Below are 26885 nucleotides of genomic sequence, written 5' to 3' on the forward strand. Positions count from 1 at the left end.
CGGCATTTGCTACTAGCTGCGAATCCATCTCAAATTCTACCTTTTCCAGCCTCATTTGCATACCCATAATACAATTAAAACATCACAATGGAAACCTCCTTTAAAGATGTGTTCAAATTGAACGTAGATCCATTTTTTGATCATAGTACTTACCAGCTTGGTACGGATGTGTAAGAATTAAAATTTGCATTTTCTGACTCTTGGTTTTTTGTTTTTTCATTTAGTTCTGAAGAAGCTCGTTTAAGACCACAAGCCTATCAAATCCACAGAGCTAACAAGCACGGATATCGAAAATAGATCACAGAAATGATACCGCTCGTTGACCCAAATGACGCTGTGTACACATATATCTCACTATCAGACAAGTGTATATAAAAAGATACGTGGAAAGCATGCAGGCCAAAACATCAAAACATGATGCGTCATGAAACACCAAATAAACCCCGAGGAGTTACTTTATCTCATCCCCAAAAGAGAAGCTAAGATCAACGGTGGAGAGAAAGTTAGCTGACACGGACTGACAGGGGCAGAAGACACTTGTCTGACACGAGCAGACCCCTCAACTACCCGCATTAAACCCTCTGAGCAGTGTACGTGTCGACCAGCCTGTGGAACGAGCGAGGATGCCTCTGCGGGATCAAGGGGCAAACGCAGACCTCCGCGTGATGGACGCAAGGACACAAGAAGATAAGGTTCCAACGGTCTTCAGAGATGGGTCCCACGTTCTAACCTTATAAATACCCAATCTCCACCAAGAGGAAAGGGGATCGGAAAAATCAGGAAGGGAAGGAGAGAGGAGAGAGAATAGTAAGGGTAAGTTAACCCTTAGAGGAGAGAAACATGTAAACCCCAAAAGTCATTCAACTTCGTGTAACCGTGAAGAACATAGTAAAACAACAAACCCCGTGGATGTAGGCCTTAGTGCTGAACCACGTAAACCTTGGTCTTATTTACATTTCAGCACTTTACATTCATTTAGCTCCATGCATGTTTACTTATATGTTTTGTTTTCCTTAATACTTATATCCCATGCGCAAACGCCACGCATGGAGTTGTTAGATGAGGCCATGATAAACCCGAAGGTTTTGAGCCAATGAATCAACACCAGGGTACCATCATCATCTCTTTAGATGATAAGATTGATTGTGAGCGTTCGGACCCCTCGTGGTTGTGTGCTCACAATTTGGCGCTAGAAACAGGGACTTCGTCCCGGTAAAAGATTTATCTTGTCCTGTGATTTCATTTTAATTTGGCATATGATTGCTCTGATTTATCAGCTCGGACCGTATAGATCATTCGTTAACTGTATTATGTTCAAAAACCCACCTTTTCTTCGATAAGAGTTATTGTTCTAATCCGCGGTTATTTCGTAGTTTATCCTCGGATTTACATTTTCGTATTTTTATTGTCCTTTAATAAAACTTAACCCGTATATTATAGCCTGCGGTATTAATTCCCTCTTGAAAAATTGTATTTCGCCAACTAACCCGCTTCACGCGGATATTCCCGTTTTGTTGTTTGAAATAACTTATGCAAGAGAACGTTGTGAGTAAAGAAGGCAAGTTTACGCGAGATTTCATTATCAACAAAAGGGCACGTGATGGAAAAGACGCAGGAAGCAGGAAAATCCAAAGCTTTGTCAAAAGAAACACCCAGGACAACCCCGATCATCACCCGAAGCAAGCAGAAAGGAGATAAAGCTAAAATGACCAATCGAAGGCAAGATACTGCAGAAATCACTTCACCATGAACGCTAATTCAGTTGCAGCGGCGGCTCTCAGAGCAGCAACGATAAAGTACGGGGAGGCTGCGGTAGTCCCGAAGGCTGCGGAGGCTAGCAATACCTTCGCCATGAGTCAACTTAATCAACCAAGAGAAAGGGTGGATGAATCCAGAACATTCCAACCCGCGCACCTTCTAACTTTGGAATGCCGCTAACAAATAATCAGAATCAAACCATACCGGCGGCTCTGGCACCGCAGAGGGGCGCTCACTCCAATTTGGAAACACCAGCAACCGAAGCTGAACCCCTGCCACCTTTAGTACAGACCATGGAGGAGGGCGGCACCACGGCTGTAGCGGCACGCGCTGGGACTCCCAATCAGGGGTCCAACCAATCACACCGACTAATGGCTGAGCTTGAGGAACTGAGGAAGGCCAGCAGGTTTACGCAGAAGCTGTAGCTCTGTTGGCCAGAGAAAATCAAGATTTAAAGGAGCGGATTGCTCTAAGCACGAAGACCAGCCAACAACTTGATGAAGCAAGCTCCAAAGCACCAGAGCCAAACCAAGACTGTAGAGTCGTCCTAGCGGCTAATGAAGACGCGACAAGGAGACGTAGCGTATCCGACCCGGATTATGACGATGGAGAGTCAGACGGTAATGAGCGAAGAATTTAGAGCACCAACGCGCAATGGAGGAACTACGAGATGAGATGATGGCGAGATCAGGCAATTAAAAAATAAACAAGGGGGGGAAGGTTAGAAGAGGTCATGAGAGAAGCTAACTCCACGCCCTTAACGCATCGCTTGGCCAACACCCCTATTCCACTGAAATGCCCTGTCCCGACGTTCGAATGCTATGATGGATCCAGCGACCCTGCTGCACATATTCGGTACTACAACCGTGTCTTAGCTAGATGGGGTCAGAACGACGCCGTACTCTGTAGATACTTCCCGTCAAGCTGAAGGGATCGGCGTTATCATGGTTTGATAATCTGCCACCAAACTCCATCCACTCATACGACCAACTCGCAGAGAAATTCTTAAGAACATACATGTACAACAAGACTGTAAACACCGGGATGGATAAGCTCTTTTCACTAGCAATTGGCTACAAGGAAACCACGAGGGAGTACACAAACAGATGGCAAGATCTGCCAAGCCATAGGGAGCGTGGACCCAGTGGTAAGCATCAACTGCTACAAATGGGGCTTAGACCGAATGAGTCCCCTATTTGTTGAAATTCATGGGAGCGTGCCCAAGACAGAAGGAGATCTCCGAATAATTATCGAAAGCACGCTCGACTTGAAGAAATTCAACGGGAAAACCCGAGGGCATATCCGCAGAGGTCTCACCGCACCAATTCAGCGGAACAAACCAATGGGGCCAAAAGGGGTTGCTCAGATGAGAGACCTCACGAAGATAGGAAGGAACGGAGGGATGAACGAAGAACAGGCGACCGAAAATTCGAAGATCAAGTTTACACGAAACTCAACGCTAGCTATGCTCGTATCCTACGAGAGATCAAAGGGAGGGAAAACTTAGAGTGGCCATGGTCTAAGGGAAAGCAGCCCCGAGATCCGAGAAGTCTAAAGATTACTGTGAGTATCACTGTTTCAACGGACACCAGACCGAAAAATGCAAGAACCTTAAAATAATGATCCAAAAATTAATTGATGCGGGAGAGCTCAAACATTACATACGAAAGGAGGTTACCGAGGACAGATCCAAACGAACCAAACCAGTCCAACTTCCGGAAGAAAACCGAACAATCAACACCATCTCGTGTTCCGAAGCCACAGGACCCTCACTCACAGCGCAGATTGGAAAAAGGTTACGGAAGCAATTCGAAGACCGCTGCGAGTTATATAAGGTCGATGGGATAGCGGTGGACGAACACGAAGAATGGATGGAATCTCCTATCATCTTCGATGCCGAGGATATCGAAGAAGATATGGAAGACCATAACGATCCCTTGGTCCTAACATTACCAGTAGCTGGATGTAACCTCAAAAAGATCCTCATAGACGGGGGAAGCTCTGTAAATGTCCTATTCTATGATGCATTCAAACGGATGAAGCTCCATGATGAACAGTTAATGACCTCTTATCACACCATCTACGGATTCAATGGAGCAGCCACGAAGCCCTTGGGAGACATCGTGTTACAGGTTAACGCAGGGCCCATGAAACTGGATACCCGATTCAGTGTGGTGGACACCCCTTCCCCCTACAACGCCATTATTGGACGAAATGGGTACATACAAGCTCAAAGGAGTTGCGGCAACATACCACCAATACCTCAGATTTCCAACACCTGAGGGAATAATGGAGATCAAGGGAGATCGAATCACTACGCGCGAGTGCCAGGCCACTCAGGATCATATCAACAATGAGCAAGAAGAGCAGCGAAAAATCCGAAGAGTAAAAATCAAGAAACCGCGAAAGAGAAGCCGTAGACCTATTCCTTAAGGAAACTACAGGAAAGGCTTGACGAAAGATGGTAATGTCCAAGGCTCGGAAACAAGTACCTCAACAACCAGCGAAGAACAGAAACACGCTAAATAGCAATTAAAGAGGCCCCAGTCCTCGGAAACCCGAAGCCTGTGTTCACACCAGTAGAACCCGTAAAGGAAATCAACATAGGAACGGAAGAAGACCCGAAGATGATCAAAATGGGACCATCATGGACGAAGGAAGAGAACATTCCTTAACCAAATTACTTAAGGAATATGCGGATGTGTTCGCCTGGAAGTTAGGAGATATGCCGGGGATTGACCCAAAAGTAATCCAACATGAACTACGCATCAAACCGGGCACGCCCCCGTTCAGGCAGAAAATACGAAAAGTGGCTCCAGAATATCATGAGCGCAGTAGAAACAGAACTTCGGAAGCTACTACGCAGGATTTATCAAGGAAGTCAAGTACCCTACCTGGATCTCCAACATGGTCATTGTTCCTAAGAAAAATGGAGGGGTTAGAATATGCATCGACTTTACTAATCTCAACAAGGCATGTCCAAAGGACAGCTATCCCCTGCCGAGCATAGACACTGGTGAAGCAGTGAAGGTACGAAGACTGTCATTCATGGACGGACATTCTGGTTACAACCAAGTAGCCCTGGCAGAAGAAGATCAGCCACACACAGCGTTCTATACCCCACATGGCCTTTATTGCTATACCAGAATGCCTTTCGGACTCGAAACGCAGGGGCAACATACCAAAGGATGGTCGATGCTATCTTCAAGCCATGGATTGGAGGAACCCTAGAAGTCTACGTGGACGACATGCTCGTCAAAAGCAAGCTGCGTAAAAATCACCACCAGGACCTGAGGAATATCTTCGAAGCAATGAGACAGCATCACATGAAAGTGAATCCGGAGAAATGTACTTTCGGTGTCACCTCGGGGAAGTTCCTCGGGTATCTGGTGACGAAAAGGGGCATCGAGGTAGACCCAGCAAGATTCAAGCCATAGTAGAGATGCCGTCCCAAAGAATCTGAAGGAAGTGCAGAAGCTCAATGGGTCATAGCAGCGTTGGGCAGATTTATTGCACGGTCTTCGGACAAATGCAAACATTTCTTCAATATTCTTAAAAAAGGGAGCAGGTTCGAATGGACCGCGAATGCGAGGAAGCATTCCAAAAAATCAAAGAACATCTAGCTTCAATCCCGATCCTGCAGAAGCCAGACCCTGATGAAGTTTTGGCACTGTACATAGCAGCAACGGAGGACGCAGTCAGCGCGGTATTAGTCAAAACCAATACAAAGGTAGAACAGCCTATCTATTACGTCAGCAAGACACTCAATTCCGCGGAAAGAAATTATACTAAGATTGAACAACTCATCCTCGCACTGGTATGGGCTACCCAAAAACTGAGAACCTACTTCCTAACTCACCTCGTCAGGGTACCATGCAAAGCACCATTGGAAGCAGTCCTCAAAAGCACGGGAAAAGTGGGCCGAATAGCCAAATGGAACACCCATCTGGACCAATTCAACATCATTCATGAAATTCAACATTCTCAGAAGTCCCAAGTTCTGGCAGATTTCTTAGCAGACCTCCCCCTGACAACGACGAAGAGATTAAGGGAATACCAGAAGCCGAGGAAGAAATCAAGGATCCAATGGATATCCTCGAACCTGCGAGTCAAGACAATGGGAAGTCTTTGTCGACGGATCTAAAAATAAGGAAGGAGCAGGAATAGGTATTGTCATTATCACCCCAACTGGAGAAAGGATTATACAGGCACTTAGATTGGAATTCAAAGAGCATACCAAAACATTGTTGAATACGAAGCTGTCGTACATGCCCTACGTATAATAATAGAGATGGGGGTAACCGATGTAAGGCTGACAAGTGATTCGCAGCTTGTCATACGGCAAATAGGGCTCGAGTATAATGTGTACGATGACACCCTTTCAGCTTACATGGCCTTGGTCCAAACATTGGCATCACAAATCCCGAACATTAAGTTCCGGCACTTATGCAGAAGGGACCTCAGGCACGCGGATGCCCTAGCATATATATCATCCATGCTGAGGGATAAAAATGCGAAGGTATTAAAATAGCAAGGGTATACGAGCCTTCGATTGCATCTCAATTCTCCTTCGCTACCAATCAAGATGTGATGGAAGAAAATATCGAAGACCAGGTAGGAGAAGACATCCATAATGACTTTGATGAAGAGGACATCCTGTCAAGAGCAAATCAAGACGAAGACTTCAGCAACGAAGATGACTGGAGGGTGACAATACATGCCTTTCTCGAAAAAGGAAGCTTACCTGCGGATCGGAAACAAGCTAGGAAGATACTCTCCAAAGTGGGAAGATATGATCTTCGGGAGGGGGTCCTGTATAGAAATCCTTCCTTGGACCATTACTACGCTGCTTGTCCCGGAAGAGGGGCATCGAATTCTAAATGATATCCATTATGGTGACGCGGGGAATCATAGCGGCATGAGATCACTAGCTGACAAGCAAAAACGCAAGGATATTACTGGCCGACAATGATACAAGATGCGCGAGGATGTCCCGACGATGTGAAGAATGTCAGCGCTTCGCGAAAAAAGATCCACGCGCCGGCAACAATGTTAAACCGTCGATAGCCCGTGGCCATTTGCAAAATGGGGCGTAGACATCGTCGGGCCTTTCATCGAAGGATCAGGGAAGAGACGATTTTTGATAGTAGCCACGGACTACTTCAGTAAATGGGTGGAGGCTAAGGCCTTGGCCAGGATCAGAGACGCGGATGTGTTCACTTTCATATTCCAGAACATCATTTGCAGATTTGGTATACCTGCTGAAATTGTATCTGATAACGGCAAGCAATTACAGGGAAAAATATAGACATGCTCTTCGACACTTCAAAATAAGAAAGAACAAGTCCACCCCCATATACCCTCAAAGCAACGGACAAGCGGAAGCTACCAACAAGACCCTCGCCCTTATACTCAAAAAACAATTAGACGAGCATAAGGGAAGATGGTGCGAACAACTGCACAATGTCTTATGGGCATACAGGACAACACGAAGATCCGCACCGGGGAATCCCCGTTTCTTCTAACTTATGGAGCTGAAGCAGTCATACCTACGGAAATCCTCATGCCAACCACGAAGACCGAAGCTTGGGAGAAAAACCTCACAACAGATATGATGTTAGAAAGGTTGGACGACTTGGAAGGAAGAAGGGAAGTAGCATTGCAAAAGATGGAAAATTATCAACGAAGACTAGCAAGGGAGTACAACAAAAAGGTAAAGCTACGGAATTTTGTAGAGGGACAGTATGTGTTGAGAACAATCCCACGGTATCAGCAAGAAAAGAAATGGGGAAAGTTAGCACCTACATGGGGAGGACCTTTTATGACACGACATTGCGGGTAACGGTTCCTACTACCTTCGTAATCTAAAAGGCGAGGTCCTCCGGCATCCTTGGAATGCTAATGGCTCAAACCATACTTCCCATAGAAGCAACGCAGATTTGAATCTGCTTGGAGTGTACCAGAAGAAGAAGGGAGCCTGACCGCTCCACATGTTTCTATCTCTGGAAGAGGAATTGCAGCCTCAACTTATCAATCAAACAAGCTTTCAAATTATCAAGTCAGTGGAATCTACCTACAATATTGGGGAAAGTAGTTAATCTACAATCTCTCAGGGCTCCCCCATCAGTGTCCATAAGTGTAGGACCAGGGGGAAGGCACCCAGCAGAAAGAGATACCCAACCAATCTTAAGGCAACGGGTCGACGGAATGGGTGTAAATATTTTAATCCCATATCCTAGAACGTTGCCCCGGCCCCCACCGTCTGGGAATCCTCTGGCCCAGGATTCGCCAGCGGGGTGACAGGTCTCAAGACGATCACGAAGGTACCTTCCTTCAGTATCGCACTCAAAAACACTTAAAAACTTTTGTTTTTTTTCACAAATACTTAAAATAAAAACAAACAACATTGTAGGTATATCAAGAAGAGGATTCATTTCATAAAGGGTGATTACAAGAAGTGAAAGGCCAAAGTCAAGGATACACAATCAAAAAATATTCCTTTTACAGGATCATCAGCAAAAAATATCCTTGTTACATGATTACAAAAAGATAATGATGCCGCGGACCCTACAAATGCTGCGTCTCTACCTAGTGGCGGCCCCATCGGCAGGATTATTCCGAAGACTTGATGGGACGCTCCCACCAGAAGAGGGGCCCGAGGAGCTGGGCAAGGCAGAAGGAACGGGACGACGAGGATAGTTCTTCACGAGACCATGTTTTCCTTAGGCCAAGTTCTATCCTCTCCAGCATCTTGTTCGTCTCCTCAGCCAATTGACAACGAGCCTTGTGTTAATAACTGTTGTCCGCTGTTGGGCTTGGGATAATAACGAAGATAGCCGATTCACTTCTCTAGAAGCAGCACCAACGGCCTCCTCGCGGGTTGCTGCTAAATTCTTGAAGTGATTGGTCTGTTCTTCCTGCTGCGCTAAGGAAGATTGAGCCTTTTCAAGTTTTTCATTTGTGACGCGAAGGCGTCCCTCGAGCTCTGAAAAAGACAACACCACGGAGTTAGCGTAGAAAAAAACAAGGTCACACTCGATGAAATGGAGATTATACCTTCGACACAAGCCGAAGCCTCTTCATACTCATTAACAACCGCATCTCGCGCTTCATCAAGATGATCATATTCCGCGGATAATTTCTTATAGTCTAGTTGAAGGTTGGTGAGAGTAAATTGACAGGCATCTAATTCTACCTGCTTCATCGAGTCCATATGACGAAGGTGGTCGACCTCTTTATTTATCTCTGAGACCCCTTTGCTGAGTCTGTACATGCACACTTCAAGATTCCTCTCAGACTCAGCATGACGAGCTACGTCGGCACGAGACGCGGAAAGAGCATTGCTGAGAGCGTAGACTTCAGCACGAGCATCATCTCTTTCTGGCAAGACAGAGCATATTATCCTGGACCCCTGAAAGAGGAATGGATCGAGCCGTCTGTAATTCTTCTTCCAACAGCTGAATCCTAGATTCCAACAAGGAAGTACGCTCACGGGCTTCCCGCAGATTATCACGGGTCCACAGCAGTGTGCCATTAAATAAAGCACGATCATGGTTGTACAGATTTTGCATGTCGACCATCTGAACATGCCGCGCGCGCCATACCTCAGCCCGAGCATCCCATTTCTTAGCTTCACTCTTAATTTTCTCAACCAAATCTCTAATACGAGATTTTTGCCGAGCTCTTTCGTTTCGAAGCCATATCAGCTCGGGGACGCCACCCACTGGAGATAGGGGGGGAGACTCAGACAGAACAACTAAGAGATAAAGAATGACGACATACGGCGAGGGAAAAGAACCAAACCTGTGAAAGTGGAAACTTGGCTACGAGTTTGCTCTAACTCAGCGCGCACTGCAACAAGTTCTGAACGAAGATCAGCCTCTGCTTCACCCAGCTTTTCTTTCTCCTTAAGGCTTTTCTTCAGCTCTTCTATTTCCACCTCAGCCGCAGATAATTCCTTTTCTCGGTGACGAAGCTTAGCCTCGAGCTTCAGAGATTTCGCTTTGAAGAACTGATACAGCACGTGGTTACAATGCTCTCCTCATCATCTACACATCAAGATGACAAAACATTATTTCACCGAAGCGTTGATCGTCACGTAGAAGTATGTACGAAAATTTACCTCCAGCACACGCTGCTGCGGAAAGCCATATTGATACCCGTCGGCGATGGCCATCATATCGGCAACGGAAGTAGGAGGCTCCGGCACGAGGGTAGCTTCGGGAACAGTCAACCTTTTTCCCCAGGCTTCAGACACCTGCGCCTTAGAAGACATCTCCATCATGCGACGGGTATACGCGGTTGATTCCTTTTCCCCAGCAACAACAGGAGCGGGATGAGAGACAAACAGAAGATTCTTTTCCTTAAACCAATCCATGATGGCGTCCTCACCCTCAGACGTCGGCGACTGGGGAAGACTATCGGCAGGCGCATCAACGACAGATTTTCCTTCTCTGACACGACCCCCTCAGCACAATGTTGGCATGCTCCTCCGCGCCTACATGCACAGCAGGCTCCTCCGCACCAACATCTTCTACAGTAGCATCCCATTACCATCACCACCAAGAACATCCCAATCATCATTGGGGGAAAGTAAAGAGAAGTCCTCGGGAAAATCGAGGGCTTCGTCAAAGAACTCCCCCGTGGAATACATCCGATCAAAAGAAAATTCTTGAGAAGTGGGAAGGGTATCCGCGACATCACCAGCAGGGACGGAAACATCCCCGATAACAACGTCATCAGCCACCACACTTTGTTCCTTCCTTCATCACCAGCGTGACCAGCGAAGACCTCTTCTTCGACATTGATAGGGGAGGTACCAGTACGTTCCTCCCCATCTGTAATCTCGTCCTCAGCAAACTCTTCGTTCACTGGACTAGTAACTTCTTCTTGGGCTCAACCTCGCCCATCACCGTAGTAGAAGACTGCTTCGGCCTAATCTTTTTCTTCTTCAACACCTGAAACCAACACCACAAAAAGAATTATTTTTCCCGACTGATGGAAGTTCTAAAAAGAAGCGCAGCTAGAATCTGCGTACCTGAGCAGTTGAGATATTCTTCGGTGGGGGTATAGCACCGGAACCATCCTCCTCGTCTCCCTCTACGACGTCCAGGGCATAAGGAAAATTTATGCCCGCAAAGTTCAGACGCCAGGGACAGAAATCTCCGTAGCGAACAGGAGGAGACTCGCGCGGCTTACTATTCTCGGTAGGCCGCCAACCGCGGGGACCAGGAATCCAACCGTAAGCCCACGGACCAACTATCTCGATAACGGTGGCGTGCCACTCATAGTCGTGATCGCGCTTGATCCTCTCTCGCGCGGGGAAGAGTTTCCGACGACTAGACGCCTCCGTGCCAGGAACATACTTCAGCTTGGCATCGCTGACCTCATTTAACAGACGAATCTCGCCCCGAGGAGCAGGGAGATTCCGAAGGCTGACACTCCACGGCTTGCGATTCCTACTATTGACGTAATCACCGAAGGAGTTATTGAAATTCTCAGGAGTATACCATTCCTTCTCCATGGGATTGGGGACGTAACAAGTCATCGACGTTTCCCCCTTACTCCGCAGATAGCATTCCTTCAGGGCGCGGAGATAATTCCCCGATAGTTGGGATACGGAACGGCTGTGAGTATTGGTGGAAGAGCCCTCACGACTAGCGAGCACGTCGTAGTAGAAGGAATCACCTGATTTGTACAACGGCAGCATGAGACCAGCTTCGAATGCCCCAACCGTCGTTAACAAATGAAATTCATCGAACTCATACTTGGAGATAAGCTCATACGTAATATCATCCTCAGGGGCATAGAAACGAACCCCGAAGGCTTGAAGCTCATGCTTTTCCTTGAATATTTCGAGATCGATATGCTTGAAGATTACTTTTTTCCTGCTAACAGAGACACTGCGTATCAAGGGAGCAGCCTCATCATCCTCAGCGGGGCCGGATGAACTAACGAAAGCTTCCGAAGCTTTTCTCTTCACGGGGGGATTCTTTGAAGATTCAACCCTAGGAGCTACACCCTTCATATTCTTCCCTTAAAAGTTGGAGAAGACCGTAGATGATGCTCGGGCACTAACGAACGTAGAGGAGGAATGTCAAAAGCAACAGCGCGGGGCGGAGCCTGCGTACTCCTAGTATCATCACGAGGACGAGCCGCTGAGCGATCAAAGACTCTTCGAGAACCAGACGGAATTATCGGAGGAATCTCTTCCCTAGAGGACGAGGCTTTCGCTCCAGAAGAAACTCGACTCCGACGAACATCATCTTGAGACTCTCGACGCGGAGGAGATCTCGATAACCCAGAATCAGGAGTTTGATAAGTAGGCCGCGGACGGTCAGACATGGCTGCGAAAAGAATAAAATCAAGAACAAGTTACACACAATCAAAAAACATTACCAAAGATCAAAAAAAAAAAAAAAAAAAAAAAAAAAAAAAAAAAACCCACATCCATAGCAATACAACCACGATAACGCAGCAACCCTAAAATTAGTATACATGCTCAAAATTTCACCCTCGAAGTAGTGGCTTCCTTAATTTAAGATGAAGAACAGGGGCAAAATAGTATGCAAGCATCAGAAGAAGTTCTTCATCACAAACAAGGAACAACAGTAGCAGAGAATTCACAAATCAACACAGCATAAAACGGTGGAAATAAAGAAAAGAAAACTTACCGGCAAAAACAGCAGTAGAAGAAACAAACAGGAGAAGCGGGCGTGATTAATGCTAAGGTGGAGAGAATTTAAGATCACAGGTGCAATGAAGACTGACAGAGAATTTAAGATCACAGGGGCAATGAAGACTGACAGAGAATTTAAGGTCACAGGTTCAATGAAGACAGACAGAAAATTTAAAGGCTGAAAAAAGAATGAAAACTGAGAGAGTGTTTAGGAAGAATGAAATTAAATTTTCTTTCTATCCTTAAAATACCCGAAAGAAAGAGAAGGAAATTAAGGGAGGAATGGGAAACGTGCCCGTTACATAAGCAGTTAATGCACGAATAAAAGACGTGCCCAAGTATCTAGGAGAAGTTATTAGGAGTGAGAAGAATATGCGACGATAGTTTTTCTTCAAGGCACCCATTAGTCATTCAAGCCCGAAGAAAAGGGGCAAATTGTGTACACATATATCTCACTATCAGACACGTGTATATAAAAAGATACGTGGAAAGCATGCATGCCAAAACATCAAAACATGATGCGTCATGAAACACCAAATAAACCCCGAGGAGTTACTTTATCTCATCCCCAAAAGAGAAGCTAAGATCAACGGTGGAGAGAAAGTTAGCTGACACGGACTGACAGGGGCAGAAGACACTTGTCTGACACGAGCAGACCCCTCAACTACCCGCATTAAACACTCTGAGCAGTGTACGTGTCGACCAGCCTGTGGAACGAGCGAGGATGCCTCTGCGGGATCAAGGGGCAAACGCAGACCTCCGCGTGATGGACGCAAGGACACAAGAAGATAAGTTTCCAACGGTCTTCAGAGATGGGTCCCACGTTCTAACCTTATAAATACCCAATCTCCACCAAGAGGAAAGGGGATCGGAAATATCAGGAAGGGAAGGAGAGAGAGAGAGAGAAATAGTAAGGGTAAGTTAACCCCTTAGAGGAGAGAAACATGTAAACCCCAAAAGTCATTCAACTATTCGTGTAACCGTGAAGAACATAGTAAAACAACAAACCCCGTGGATGTAGGCCTTAGTGCTGAACCACGTAAACCTTGGTCTTATTTACATTTCAGCACTTTACATTCATTTAGCTCCATGCACGTTTACTTATATGTTTTGTTTTCCTTAATACTTATATCCCATGCGCAAACGCCTCGCATGGAGTTGTTAGATGAGGCCATGATAAACCCGAAGGTTTTGAGCCAATGAATTAACACCAGGGTACCATCATCACAATCTCTTTAGATGATAATGATTGATTGTGAGCGTTCGGACCCCTCGTGGTTTGTGCACTCACAGACGCATTATTGCTCATTAGTTAGCTACATATTTTTCCCAGTATATAGATGGATTTTACTTTGTACCAAACATACTTCGGATGGCTGCGCCGGCATTGCTATCTTTACACCTAGAAGGCGAGAACAGTTCACTGTCTTGGTGGGATTGAAGGACAGTTCACTGTCTTGTTTTTACTTTGGGCTAAGTCGTAGCTCTTCTCTTCTTCTCTTCTGAGTAGTCTTCCGCCGACATGGGTAAATCCAGCAATGTTGTTGCTGCTTCACACTTTGTTAATTCAGGACAAGGTAACAAGAGGGATGCTGAGGAAGAAATCGAGCAAAACTTGAATCTAAAGAAAAATAAGTGGTTTGAGCCTAACCTGTCTTTAGCCCTAAAGCCGTTCTATCAAATCTCTTATGATGAGTTTAGAACAAAAACCACGGTCGCTGCAGCTGGTTCAGCCAAGCCAGTGAAAATTACCAAAGCATCAAAGACAGTTACCGCCAGCAACCCATCGATTTCCGTTGATAAACAGGCTTGGGATATTGTTGATGTGCGCGTCTATTTATATAAACATGCCGGTGGAAATCTCAGAGCTCACTCTGCCTATATTGAGTTTGCAACTGAAGAAGCTGCAAACAAGGCAAGAAAGCTTCATCGCCTAGACTTGTTGTGCCGCACTATTAGACTTTCCCCTGTACTGGACGGCACCGGAGCAGCAGCAAAAAAAAAAAAACTTGTCATGAAGGACATACCATATAAAACGGAAAAATCTGATGTGATCAAGTTCTTTAAACAGGCCGGGGATGTTGTTGATGTGTGTTTCTTTAGTAGAGCGGATGAGTACAGCCGATCTGCGCATATTGAGTTTGCAACTGAAGAAGGTGCAAAGAAGGCAGAAAGGCTAAATGGGATAGAGTTATTGGGCAGTCCTGTTCATCTTCGCCGTGAAGTGAAAGGCACTGGAGCATCAAGAACACTTTGTCTCAAGAACGTACCACTTTCCATTGATAAATCTCATGTGATTGACTTCTTTGAAGATGTTGGGGATGTTGCTGACTTGCGTTTCTCTTATGACGAATATGGAACTTTCAGGGGAATCGTCCATGTTGAGTTTGCAACTGAAGAAGCTGCAAAGGAGGCAGTGAAGTGGAATGGAAAATATTTGAAGGGCTGTCCTGTTGAACTTGGCATTGTTCGTGAAACCGTCTGTGTCCAAGGTTTTGATACTTCTTCTGACCAGATCCACAAAATCCTTATAAAGAATTTCCGGACTTGCAGATACATTGTTCACATTGACATTCTAAAGGATCACAACACTGGTGTTCCCTGGGGGACTGCGTTAATGAATTTTTCCAGTCTTGAAGCTTTCCACCTATCTCTTGAATTGGATGGACAAGAAGTTGATGGTAACTCCCTGAGCATTAAGGATTATGTGCCAGTAGACCTTGGTGCTGGTGCTGACCTACGAGAAGCTATGCCTGCTGCAGGAAATAGAATCGTATTTGACGATATTGATGATATTTAAGCTGAATGGGTTTCGGATTTGGTGGGATTCCCCTGGATTTACTAGAAATATGTGGAATCATGTTAGGTCAAACACGCTCGACTCATGCGAATTAAATGTTTTCATGTCATGTAGACAATTCCCCTATGCCGAAGTTTTTATGTCATGTTGTTTGTTATCCTAATCCTATAAGAGATTTGCATTAAGAGCCATTGTGCGTGGATTTCTCACCGAGCTAGTATCCTATAAGATACTACTTATAGTAGATGCTCTTATCCCCAGTACAAGTAGTACGTATGCAACCTTTTATCAACAACGCTGAATGAATCCAAATCAGGTTTTACTCCAACCAAATTCATCTTCTTACATAATATTTAATCTTCGATAGGGGACTCAATACATGACAGGATGTTCGATAAGGATATCACAACTTCTGGTAGCATGATAGTGCTTTAGAATGCAAGTAATCGCCAAACACTCATGCACATCTGTGAATCTGTCATAAGCCGCTTAGAATAAGATTCAGTAGGAGGCTTATTATTGCCGCTGGTGATTCAGGGTGGCACTTAATACACCACCGTGGATGCCTAAAGGAGGAATAATGGATTTTCTTCGAAATCGTGCCAAGCGGCATGCACTACTGTATGTTGCTGTCGGTTGACGCACAAAGGTCACAGGTCTGTATTCAATGTTCCTGGCGGTGTACACAGTTAAAGTACCTGCTGATAACTTTGTATTTCCTTACTCGTTATATGAATGATCGAGTATTTTAGAGAGTTTCTAGGCTTTTTCTGATCGACTCACAAGCCCGTAAATCTAGAAAAATTGAAACTCCTTGTTAAAGCTTGCAATTAAATCTGTTCCGCAACCAGTAGTCATTGATTGTTGAGAGGGCAGAGAAATTATAGAGTTTGTCTCTAACCCTTAACTGTGCATGTGTCTCTAGTTTTTATCTCCCAGCTATTTTTTAAAAAATGAGGTTTGACTCTCTGTACTTGAGGGTGTCGTTTCGTCAAATTCTTCCGTCGTTCCTCCCACCGTGACAATGGTTGTACTAGTAAATACCTTCCAATATGTGATAATTTTATCATGGTACAAACATACCTATGATAGGTAGAATTTTCTGAAATTGTTTTCGGAACAACTTCAACAAATTATAACCTTCAGTTTCTTCTGACGACTGGTCTTCTTATCACCTTTCTTTTTGTTTTCTTTTTTTTCTTTTTTGTAATGGTGTCTCAATTCATTTCTTCCACTACTCTACCTTTCAACATTAAAATTACTCATTTTGTTACTATCAAACTCGATTCTTCTGATTTCCTTTTATAGAGAAATCAATTTGTCATTTTTTTTTCTAATGTTCTTATGAGTACGAATTTGTTGATGCTTTCGTGGCTAAACCACCACCAAGTTTTCTTCCAAATACTGAGAGAACAAATTCAAATTTTATCACGTTTGAGAGACCAGACAGGTTTATTATTGGTTGTATTGTCTCTAATTTATCGGGTTCTCTTAAAACTGATGTTTGAATTGTAGTACATTTTAAAATCCAGTTTTTTGGAGGAGTCCTTTTCTAGCAGCAACTTACCAAAAAACCGATGTATAATTGGCTAAAGAAGCTCATAGATGTTACTTATGATGTTGACGACGAGTGCAAGACTGATGCTGCTTTAAGATGCTCGTCACGAATACTTACACCATGTAGCGGGTACACAATTAAGGAATTCATGACTGGTTCTGTTCCTTACTTTTTCTGTTCCCAGCCAACCTCACTATCCCGTTGTACAATTGCAAAAAGAGTTCAGAGTTTCATACACCGATTTGATGAAATTGCCAAGCAAAGGAGCCAGTTCCATTTGAATCCCTATGTGACTGCTGCAGATGTTCAATTGGGTTCAAGACAACTGAGAGAAACTACCTCTTACGCAGATGAACCGGCAGTTTACGGAAGGGACGAGGATATGGATTACATAGTTAATCTATTGCTAAACGATGCAGATGGAAATGACCGTGAAGAAAGAGATGTTTCTGTTTGTGCCATTGTAGGGATGGGTGGTCTAGGAAAGACTACCCTTGCGCAAAAGGTTTACCATGATATAAGGTCCACAGATTATTTTGAGGTCAAATGTTGGATCTGTGTGTCCGACAATTTCAACCCAAAAATCTTTGTCAAAACTATTTTAGAATCCTTGGGTGACGAGGTTGCACATGATAAACACACCATGGACTTACTACAGTCTCGCCTTCAAAAACGACTCGATGGTAAGAGGTTCCTTGTGGTGTTAGATGATGTATCGAGTGAAGATCAGGGCCCGTGGGAGACTCTAAGGACTTCATTATGTTGCGGACGTAAAGGTAGTTTTATTGTTGTAACAACTCGTCTTCAAACCGTAGCGTCGATAATGTCTACTCTTCCGCATTACTCTCCTAACCCTTTGTCAGAAGAGGATTGCTGGACTCTGTTTAAGCAACGTGCATTTATGTGTAATGAAGAGAAAAACTATCCAGAACTGGAAGCAGTTGGGATGGAGATTGTAAAGAAGTGCTGCGGGATACCTTTGGCTGCAAAAGCGTTAGGAGGCTTACTTCGCTTCAAGAGAGAAAAAAATCAGTGGTTGAATGTGAAAGACAGTCAAATTTGGAAGCTTTATGGAGATGCATTACCCGCCTTACAATTGAGTTATAAACATTTATCTTCACAGTTGAAGCAATGTTTTGCTTACTGCTCTATTTATCCAAAACATTACCAGATAAAAAAAAGAAGAATTAATATTTTCGTGGATGGCCAATGGTTTTATTCAATCTGAAAGAGGAATAATGGATTTTGAAGATCCTTCTTCCAGGATTTCGACAAAGATGAAGAAGAAGGAAATATTACATACTGTAAAATGCATGATCTCGCCTTTTCTGTGATGGGTGATGAATGTTTATTCGTGGATAGTGATTAGAGCAAGACATTAGTAGTACAACTAGTCATACTTAGACAATGAAGAATTTGAGTTCTCTTTTCTGGAAACCATGCTTCGGATCCGGGAGTTTCGCCTAGTTCCTTCATTTTATAAGTTCAACCATCCATCAACTTTCCTTGGATTTATCTTCTCAAATCTAAAATGCTTGTGTGTATTAACTTTGGCGGGGTTGACCTTAAGGAGATTCCCGAATTCAATTGGGAAATTGAAACACCTGAGGTACCTCAACCTTTCTGGAACTAATATCAAATTATTCCCGAAGGATGTCTGTTGCCTAATTAATTTGCAGATCTTGAAACTACACGATTGTTTTGATCTCAGATGTTTACCCGCAGACATGAGAAAAATGACAAATCTTAGACATTACAGGATGTGATAAGTTAACCAAAATGCCAATCGAGATGGGGAAATTGATTTTCCTCCAAACCTCAAGTTTTTTCATCATGGGTAAAGAGTCTGGTTGTGGTATAAAGGAGCTGAAAAGCCTACAGCATCTCAAAGGAGAGCTATGGATTCGTGGATTGGAGCATGTGAAAAATGAAACAGAGGCAAGAAATTCCAATTTATTTCAGAATTGTTTACAATCGCTTAGTTTGTGTTGGTCTTCAGGATTACCAGATACTGAAGAAGCACAAGCGCAGCTACTGGTAGGAGAAGGCCTCCAGCCTCACCCAAATTTAAAGAGATTGTCGATAGATGGTTATGGAGGTGTCATATTTCCTCATTTGATTGTGGCTGGGGTTTCTTTGTGTCTTTCCGATATGGTGAAAGTCACACTTAGAAATTGCTGCAAATGTGAAAATTCCCGCAACAACTTGGTAAACTACGGCTCCTTAGGATCCTTAAATTGCGTAATATGGATTCAGTGAAATCCATCATATCGTCAGGGTGCTCAAGCCATTCCTTTGTTCCCGTCACTTCAAGAGCTTTTAATACATTCTATGTATCATTCCGGGGAAATCTCATCACCATCGTCGTTGTCGCCGTCTTCTTCTTTGCAGTCATTATTATCCACGAATCAAGCACAAGTTGTCGGAGAAAATGAGTTTATTGTTTTGTTTTATAGTCTTGGTGGGAATGGAACTTAGGACCTTGGGTCTTTTAAGGGAACTTACTCATTTTCATATGAGTGAATGAAAGTCCCACATTGGGTATAACTAGATAGTTAGTCCCCTATGTAGCTATTCCATTATGGATAGTTAGACATAATTATTTCGCACATTAATGTGCATTGATTTCACCTCCTCCGTCACTGACTGGTCAACCAAGACTTATCATTTTTGGACATAATTAATTTGAATTATTTCCTAAAGCGTTTTGAAAATCAAAATAAACTATTTCTTAAATGTGAGGGGCGTGTGACTCGGGCGAATTTATTCTCTTAATGAAAACAAATTTTCTAATGAATTTATTTGCATGTGTCGGCATTTCTTACCGTTTTTTGACTGTTTGCTGACAGAATTATGTCGACATCTTGACAGCATTATTTCGCATGCAGAATTATTTCGCACATTAATGTGCATTGATTTCACCTCCTCCTCCGTCACTGACCGGTCAACCAGGACTTATCATTTTTGGACATAATTAATTTAAATTATTTCCTAAAACGTTTTGAAAATCAAAATAAATTATTTCTTAAATGTGGGGGGCGTGTGACCTGGGCGAATTTATTCTCTTACTGAAAACAAATTTTCTAACGAATTTATTTGCATGGATGTTGACATTTCTGACCGTTTTTTGACTGTTTGATGACAGAATTATGTCGACATCTTGACAGCATTATTTCGCATGCAGAATTACTTCGCACATTAATGTGCATTGATTTCACCTCCTCCTCCGTCACTGACTGGTCAACCAAGACTTATCATTTTTGGACATAATTAATTTGAATTATTTCCTAAAACGTTTTGAAAATCAAAATAAATTATTTCTTAAATGTGGGGGGCGTGTGACCTGAGCGAATTTATTCTCTTAATGAAAAACAAATTTTCTAATGAATTTATTTGCATGGATGTCGATATTTCTTACCGTTTTTTGACTGTTTGATGACAGAATTATGTCGACATCTTGAAAGCATTATTTCGCACATTAATGTGCATTGATTTCACCTCCTCTGTTCTCCTATAAAAATAACTCTTCTTATTCATTTCTCTTTGTGTCCAGAAGAGCTACTATCCTCTTCTTTTCGTCTCTCTCCCTCTGTGTGGTCTTTTCTTTTCTTCCGTGCTTTGTTGTTAAGTTCGTATGAGTGAACATGTATTGTAGTGCTAACAATACTTTTATCAGACAGTTTTATCCTGGATACAACTTGACCACAGGATATAAGCATCACTCATTCTTGAGGCGTACCTGTCAACTATTGTGTTAAGGACAGCGTGTTGAACACGTGACCCTGTCTTCTGTTTGCTGTCCATTTGAGTGTTTATTTACCTTCCATAAATTTTAATTCTAACATCTTTGCATCTTCTTTGAGTGTTTTTTATTGTTACAACCGCAACAATCTTAACACAATAGTTTATTTCTGTCTGTAACAATGGGTAAGAACGATGTTGAAAGGCCAGCAAAATTTTCTGTGAAAGATTTCAAAAGATGGCAATCGAAGATGTTATTTTTTCTGAGTTATCATGAGCTAGATCATTATGTTTTGGTTCCTTATGATGAGGGTTTGAAGGATATGGGACGTGAACTTGAGTTGGAGGATTGGGTTAGGCAGAACTATATGGCCAAAAATCATATTCTGAACTGTTTGGAAGATGATTTGTGTGACTTCTACATTGCAAAAGAGAACTTTAATGTTTTTGATTTATGGGCTGCTTTGGAGGCAAAATACCAAGCTGAAACTGCTAGAAGTAAGAAATTCTTGGTAGCTAGGCTTTATGAGTATAAAATGGTGAATGACAAATCTGTGGTTGATCAATTCCTTGAACTCCAGCAAATTATGAATGAAATTATTGCGGAAGGTATGGTGATTGATGAAACTTTTCAAATGTCTACTGTCATCGAGAAATTGCCTTCTTCCTGGTCCGACTACAAGAAGAAACTGAGACATGAAACGGCTGAGTTTACTATGGTTGATTTGGGTAAGAAGATTCAAGTAAAAGAATTGTTGTGCGCCAAGGACAAAAATGTTTCTTCTGCAAGGGACATGTCTAACAAAGCTCATGTGACTGAACACAAAGGTTCCAATGCTGATAAGAACCGAAACAACTCCAAGAAACCTCCCGACAAGAAAGGTATGTTTCAGAAACCCAAATCTAGCATTAATAAAATTAAGGGTGATTGTTATGCTTGTGGTAATCCCAGCCATATGGCGGTTCACTGTAGAAACCGTAAGGACCTTAAAAATAAAAATAATGCTAATTTGGTTGAAAACAACAAAGATGAATTTTCTGGCACGGTGTATGAAGTCAATTTGGTAACAAATGTGAGAGACTGGTGGGTAGACTCTGGTGCTACCAAATATGTCTGTGGAAACATAGATATGTTCACCTCATATAATAAGGTATGGGAAGGAGAAAAACTTTATATGGGTAACTCATCTGCAGCTGCGGCTGTAGGAAAAGGCAAAGTTGGGCTCAAACTCACTTCTGGCAAGACTCTCACATTGAATGAAGTTCTTTATGTTCCGGACAGGTGCAAAAATCTTGTTTCTTGTGCTGTTTTAGATGATAAGGGCTTTAAAATTGTAATAGAATCTGGGAAATGTGTTGTAACTAAGGGTAAGGATTATGTGGGGCAGGGTTATAAAACTGAGGGTCTGAATAAATTTAATGTAAACTCTGTTGTTATGAATAAGAATGATTCTTCTGCTTATGTTTGTGAGTCTGTGAATGTTTGGCATGGTAGACTTGGACATGTTAATTATAAGTCAATGCTTAAACTAGCTGATGCAGGCTGCATACCCAAATTTAGTTTGGAAAAGGAACACAAATGTGAAATATGCGTAGAATCAAAGTATGCTAGAAAACCTTTTAGCAAAAATGTTCACAGAAATTCTAAACCCTTAGAATTAATTCACTCAGACCTAGTTGACATGCAATCGGTTCAAACTAGAGGTGGTAAGAAATGGTTTGTTACCTTTATAGACGACTGTACTAGGTACAATCATATTTATTTGCTTAGAGGTAAGGATGATGCCTTAGAATCCTTTAAGAGGTATAAATTAGAAGTTGAAAACCAATTGAATACTACCATTAAAACCATTAGGTCTGACCGTGGTGGGGAGTACATAACTCCTACAGGAGATTTCTGTGTAGAACATGGCATAATACACGAGGTTACCCCTCCTTATTCACCTCAGTAAAATGGTGTAGATGAACGTAAGAACCGTACCCTTAAGGAGATGATGAATGCCATGTTAATTAGTTCAGAATTACCTTCGAACTTGTGGGGGGAAGCTGTCCTCTCAGCCTGATACATCCTGAATAGAGTACCTTTTAAAGGATCAGATAAAACTCCATATGAATTATGGAAAGTTAAACAACCTTCTTTAGCATACTTCAAAGTGTAAGGGTGTTTGGATTAGGTTCAGATCCCTAAACCTAAAGCAACCAAGATAGGACCCAAAACTGTTGACTGTGTCTTCATAGGGTATGCTGAGCATACACCTTCATATAGGTTCATGGTTGTGAGTTCTGATATTTCTGAAACTGGTGTGAATAATATTATGGAGTCTATAGATGTTGTGTCTTTTGAAAATGTTTTTCCTTTAAAAACTGACTCTCGCAAGAGAGGTGTTGATCCCTTAGATGTCCCTTCAACCAGTTAGACTTTACCTTTAGAGGAAGATGAAGTAGAAACTGATCCTAGGAGAAGTAAAAGGGCTAGAACCAAAACCTCCTTTGGACCTGACTTCATAACACTAGCAAAGTCTAATCCTCAGACTTATAGAGAAGCCATGACTTCACTAGAAGATCCATGGTAGAAAGAGTCCAGTATTAGTGAAATGGAATCCATCAAAGAGAATGATAATGGGAGATAGTAGATTTACCTCCAGGGTGTAAGGCCATAGGATGTAAATGGATCTTCAGGAGGAAGCGTAACATAGATGGAACTATTCGAAAATACAAGGCTAGGTTAGTAGTTAAAGGCTACAAACAAAAGGAAGGTGTAGATTTCTTTGATACTTACTCACCCGTTACGAGAATTACTTCCATTAGGATGTTAATTGCTATAGCTACGGTTCATAACCTAAAGATACATCAAATGGATGTAAAGACAACTTTTCTACATGGTGAATTAGATGAAGAAATTTACATGGAACAACCTGAGGGCTTTGAAGTGAAAGGTTGTGAAAACAAAGTTTGTAAACTGAAAAAATCTTTGTATGGATTGAAACAAACACCTAAACAATGGCATGAAAAATTTGATCATGTAATGTTTTTAGTGGTTTTAAAATCAATGAATCTGACAAGTTTGTCTATACTAAACTTGTGAATGATGCCTGTGTGATTGTATGCTTGTATGTTGACGATATGCTTATACTTGGTACAAACATGGATATAATTAATTCCACTAAGAGCATGTTGAATGAGAACTTTGACATGAAAGACTTAGGCCCCGCAGATGTAATCTTAGTGATGAAAATTAGAAGAAATTCTAACGGTTATAGTCTTAGTCAATCTCATTATGTTGAATCTGTGCTTAGAAAATTCAATCATTTTGATTGTAAACCTGCTTATACTCCGTATGATCCTTGTTGTAAACTCAAAAAGTATAGGGATAATGGAGTATCACAACTTGAATACTCTCGAGTTATAGGAAGTATGATGTATTTGATGAACTGTACTAGGCCAGACATTTCTTATGTTGTGAGTAGGTTAAGTAGGTATACTTGTAATCCAGGGCAGGAACATTGGGATGAAATTTTAAGAGTGTTGAGGTATTTGAAATACACTTTGACCTTTTGTTTGAATTATGAAAGGTATCCTGCCGTCCTTGAGGGATTTTGTGATGCAAACTGGATATCAGACTCTGAGGAGTCCAAGTCTACGAGTGGATATGTTTTCACTCTAGCAGGTGGGGTTGTTTCTTGGAAGAGTTCCAAACAGACCTGCATAGCTCGATCCACTATGGAATCTGAGTTTATTGCGTTAGATAAAGCAGGAAAGGAAGCCGCATGGCTAAGATGCTTTTTAGAAGACATTCCTCTCTGGCATAGGCCTGTGCCAGCTATATCTATAAATTGTGATAATCAATCTGCCATAGCTAAAGCTAAAAACATATACTATAATGGGAAGTCTATACATATAAATAGAAGACACGATACCCTAAAACAACTAATCTCAAAAGGCGTTATTTCCATTGATTGGGTCAAGTCCAAGGAGAATATCGCGGACCCTTTGACGAAAGGTTTGTCCAAGGAGATAGTTAATAATGCATCTAAGGGGATGGGGCTTAGGATCATTAAATAAACTTTCCATGAAGGATACTCAACCTTGCTGACTGAAGATCCCAAGATCAAGGTTTTGAATGAGAAACTAATTTGTGGTGGGTCAAGGTAAATACTATCAGAGAATTTCATTCTCTGCCCCTTCCCCATGGTGTAGACGTGATAGTGTGACTGCATGAGAAGGATGACTTTAAACTAAATCTTAATGAGTTCTATAGTTTCAATTTAAGATTGAAGTGGGGTGTAGAAGTAAACACTCTTGATGGAACTCACCTATCTGAATGTGGAAGTGGGTCGCTTCCTATGAGAATAGAGATGATTCTCTAGAGCATTCTGAGAAAAGGGATTTGTCCAGGGCCAAAAAGGACACAACGACACAAACTTGAAACCGCCTAGAGAGATATGACGCGTGGTTATTATCGCGTACTACACCAAACGATGGCAGTTCAAGACATCGCGTTCACTGTCCATCAAGTAGTTCCGGCAATTTCTCACTAAGCAAAGGTTCAAGACCTCATGGACACCTCTTGCCTAAGTGGTATTTCTCGCTTTCCATTTTGGTATTTCATTTATGTGAGGGATTGTTGGAGAAAATGAGTTTATTTTTTTGTTTTATAGTCTTGGTGGGAATGGAACTTAGGACCTTGGGTCTTTAAGGGCACTTACTCATTTTCATACGAGTGAATGAAAGTCCCACATTGGGTATAACTAGATAGTTAGTCCACTATATAACTAGATAGTTGTCGCCACTAAGGCCTGGGCGTATGGCTCGGGCTCGGGCCTCCGTCACTGACTGGTCAACCAAGACTTAACATTTTTGGACATAATTAATTTGAATTATTTCCTAAAACGTTTTGAAAATCAAAATAAATTATTTTTTTAAATGTGGGGGGCGTGTGACCTGGGCGAATTTATTTTCTTAATGAAAACAAATTTTCTAACGAATTTATTTGCATGGATGTCGACATATCTTACCGTTTTTTGACTGTTTGATGACATAATTATGTCGACATCTTGACAGCATTATTTCGCATGCAGAATTATTTCGCACATTAATGTGCATTGACTTCACCTCCTCCTCCGTCACTGACTGGTCAACCAAGACTTATCATTTTTGGACATAATTAATTTGAATTATTTCCTAAAACGTTTTGAAAATCAAAATAAATTATTTCTTAAATGTGGGGGGCGTGTGACCTGGGCGAATTTATTTTCTTAATGAAAACAAATTTTCTAACGAATTTATTTGCATGTATGTCGACATATCTTACCGTTTTTTGACTGTTTGATGACATAATTATGTCGACATCTTGACAGCATTATTTCGCATGCAGAATTATTTCGCACATTAATGTGCATTGACTTCACCTCCTCTGTTCGCCTATAAAAAGAACTTTTCTTCTTCATTTTTCTCTTTGTGTCCAGAAGAGCTATTATCCTCTTCTTTCCGTCTCTCTCCCTCTGTGCGGTCTTTTCTTTTCTTCTGTGCTTTGATGTTAAGTTCGTATGAGTGGGAAAGTATTGTAGTGCTAATAATACTTGTATCAGGTAGTTTTATCCTGGATACAACTTGACCACAGGGTATAAGCATCACTCATTCTTGAGGTGTACCGGTCAACTATTGTGTTAAGGACAGCGTGTTGAACACGTGACTCTGTCTTCTGTTTGCTGTCCATTTGAATGTTTATTTACCTTCCAGAAATTTTAATTCTAACATCTTCACATCTTCTTTGAGTGTTTTTATTGTTACAGCCGCAACACAAGTATCATCATACCCGTTCCTTCGAATATTAAAAATTATTGATAGCCCCGAACTGGAAAGTCTTATCTCATTGCCACCTTCTCTAGACGAATTAGTTCTACAGAATACTCGGGATGAGTTACTTCTTAGATACCTGAAACAATCCCCTTCTTCTCTTGCAAGGCTAGAAATTGCAGGTTTTCCTAATATGGGTCTCCTTTCCGGTTGGAGAAGAAGTACACGAAGAGAGAAGGCTTATTAATCTTACTTTTCTATCTGTTCAGCGCTGCCCCAAGCTGGAGACTCTGCGTATGAACCAGTGCTCATGGAATCTAGCAAACCTTTAGGAATTGGAAATCAGACATTTTCCAGAACTGGAGTTCTCACATTAAGATGATGAAGTTTTTCAGAATCTCCATTCGCTTCGAAAACTAGCACTTATTGGATTAGATAAGTTGACATATTTGCCTCCATTACCCTTCCTTACATCTCTGTTTATAGAAGGGTGTTCAGGACTCACGACTTTGGAAGAGTGGATGCCTAACCTCACATCACTTCAGAGTTTAAGC

At 42.3% G+C, this 26885-nt stretch overlaps 2 protein-coding genes across 2 annotated transcripts; both read left to right on the top strand.

Moving 5' to 3' along the window:
* The first annotated feature begins 13958 nt into the window (after positions 1-13958).
* LOC113316410 lies at positions 13959-15236 on the top strand. The gene has a single exon (XM_026564594.1). The coding sequence runs from the start codon at positions 13959-13961 to the stop codon at positions 15234-15236; it is 1278 nt and encodes a 425-aa protein (XP_026420379.1).
* Positions 15237-16813: 1577 nt separating this feature from the next.
* On the top strand, positions 16814-18022 carry LOC113316411 (putative disease resistance protein RGA3). The gene has a single exon (XM_026564595.1). The coding sequence runs from the start codon at positions 16814-16816 to the stop codon at positions 18020-18022; it is 1209 nt and encodes a 402-aa protein (XP_026420380.1).
* The last annotated feature ends 8863 nt before the right edge of the window (positions 18023-26885 follow it).

This window comes from Papaver somniferum, chromosome 10, assembly GCF_003573695.1.
Source record: "Papaver somniferum cultivar HN1 chromosome 10, ASM357369v1, whole genome shotgun sequence".
Taxonomy (NCBI): domain Eukaryota; kingdom Viridiplantae; phylum Streptophyta; class Magnoliopsida; order Ranunculales; family Papaveraceae; genus Papaver; species Papaver somniferum.

Bases quoted from the DNA above. Each gene is read 5' to 3' on its own strand.
- LOC113316410 (XM_026564594.1), top strand. From the start codon at position 13,959: ATGGGTAAATCCAGCAATGTTGTTGCTGCTTCACACTTTGTTAATTCA.
- LOC113316411 (XM_026564595.1), top strand. From the start codon at position 16,814: ATGTATAATTGGCTAAAGAAGCTCATAGATGTTACTTATGATGTTGAC.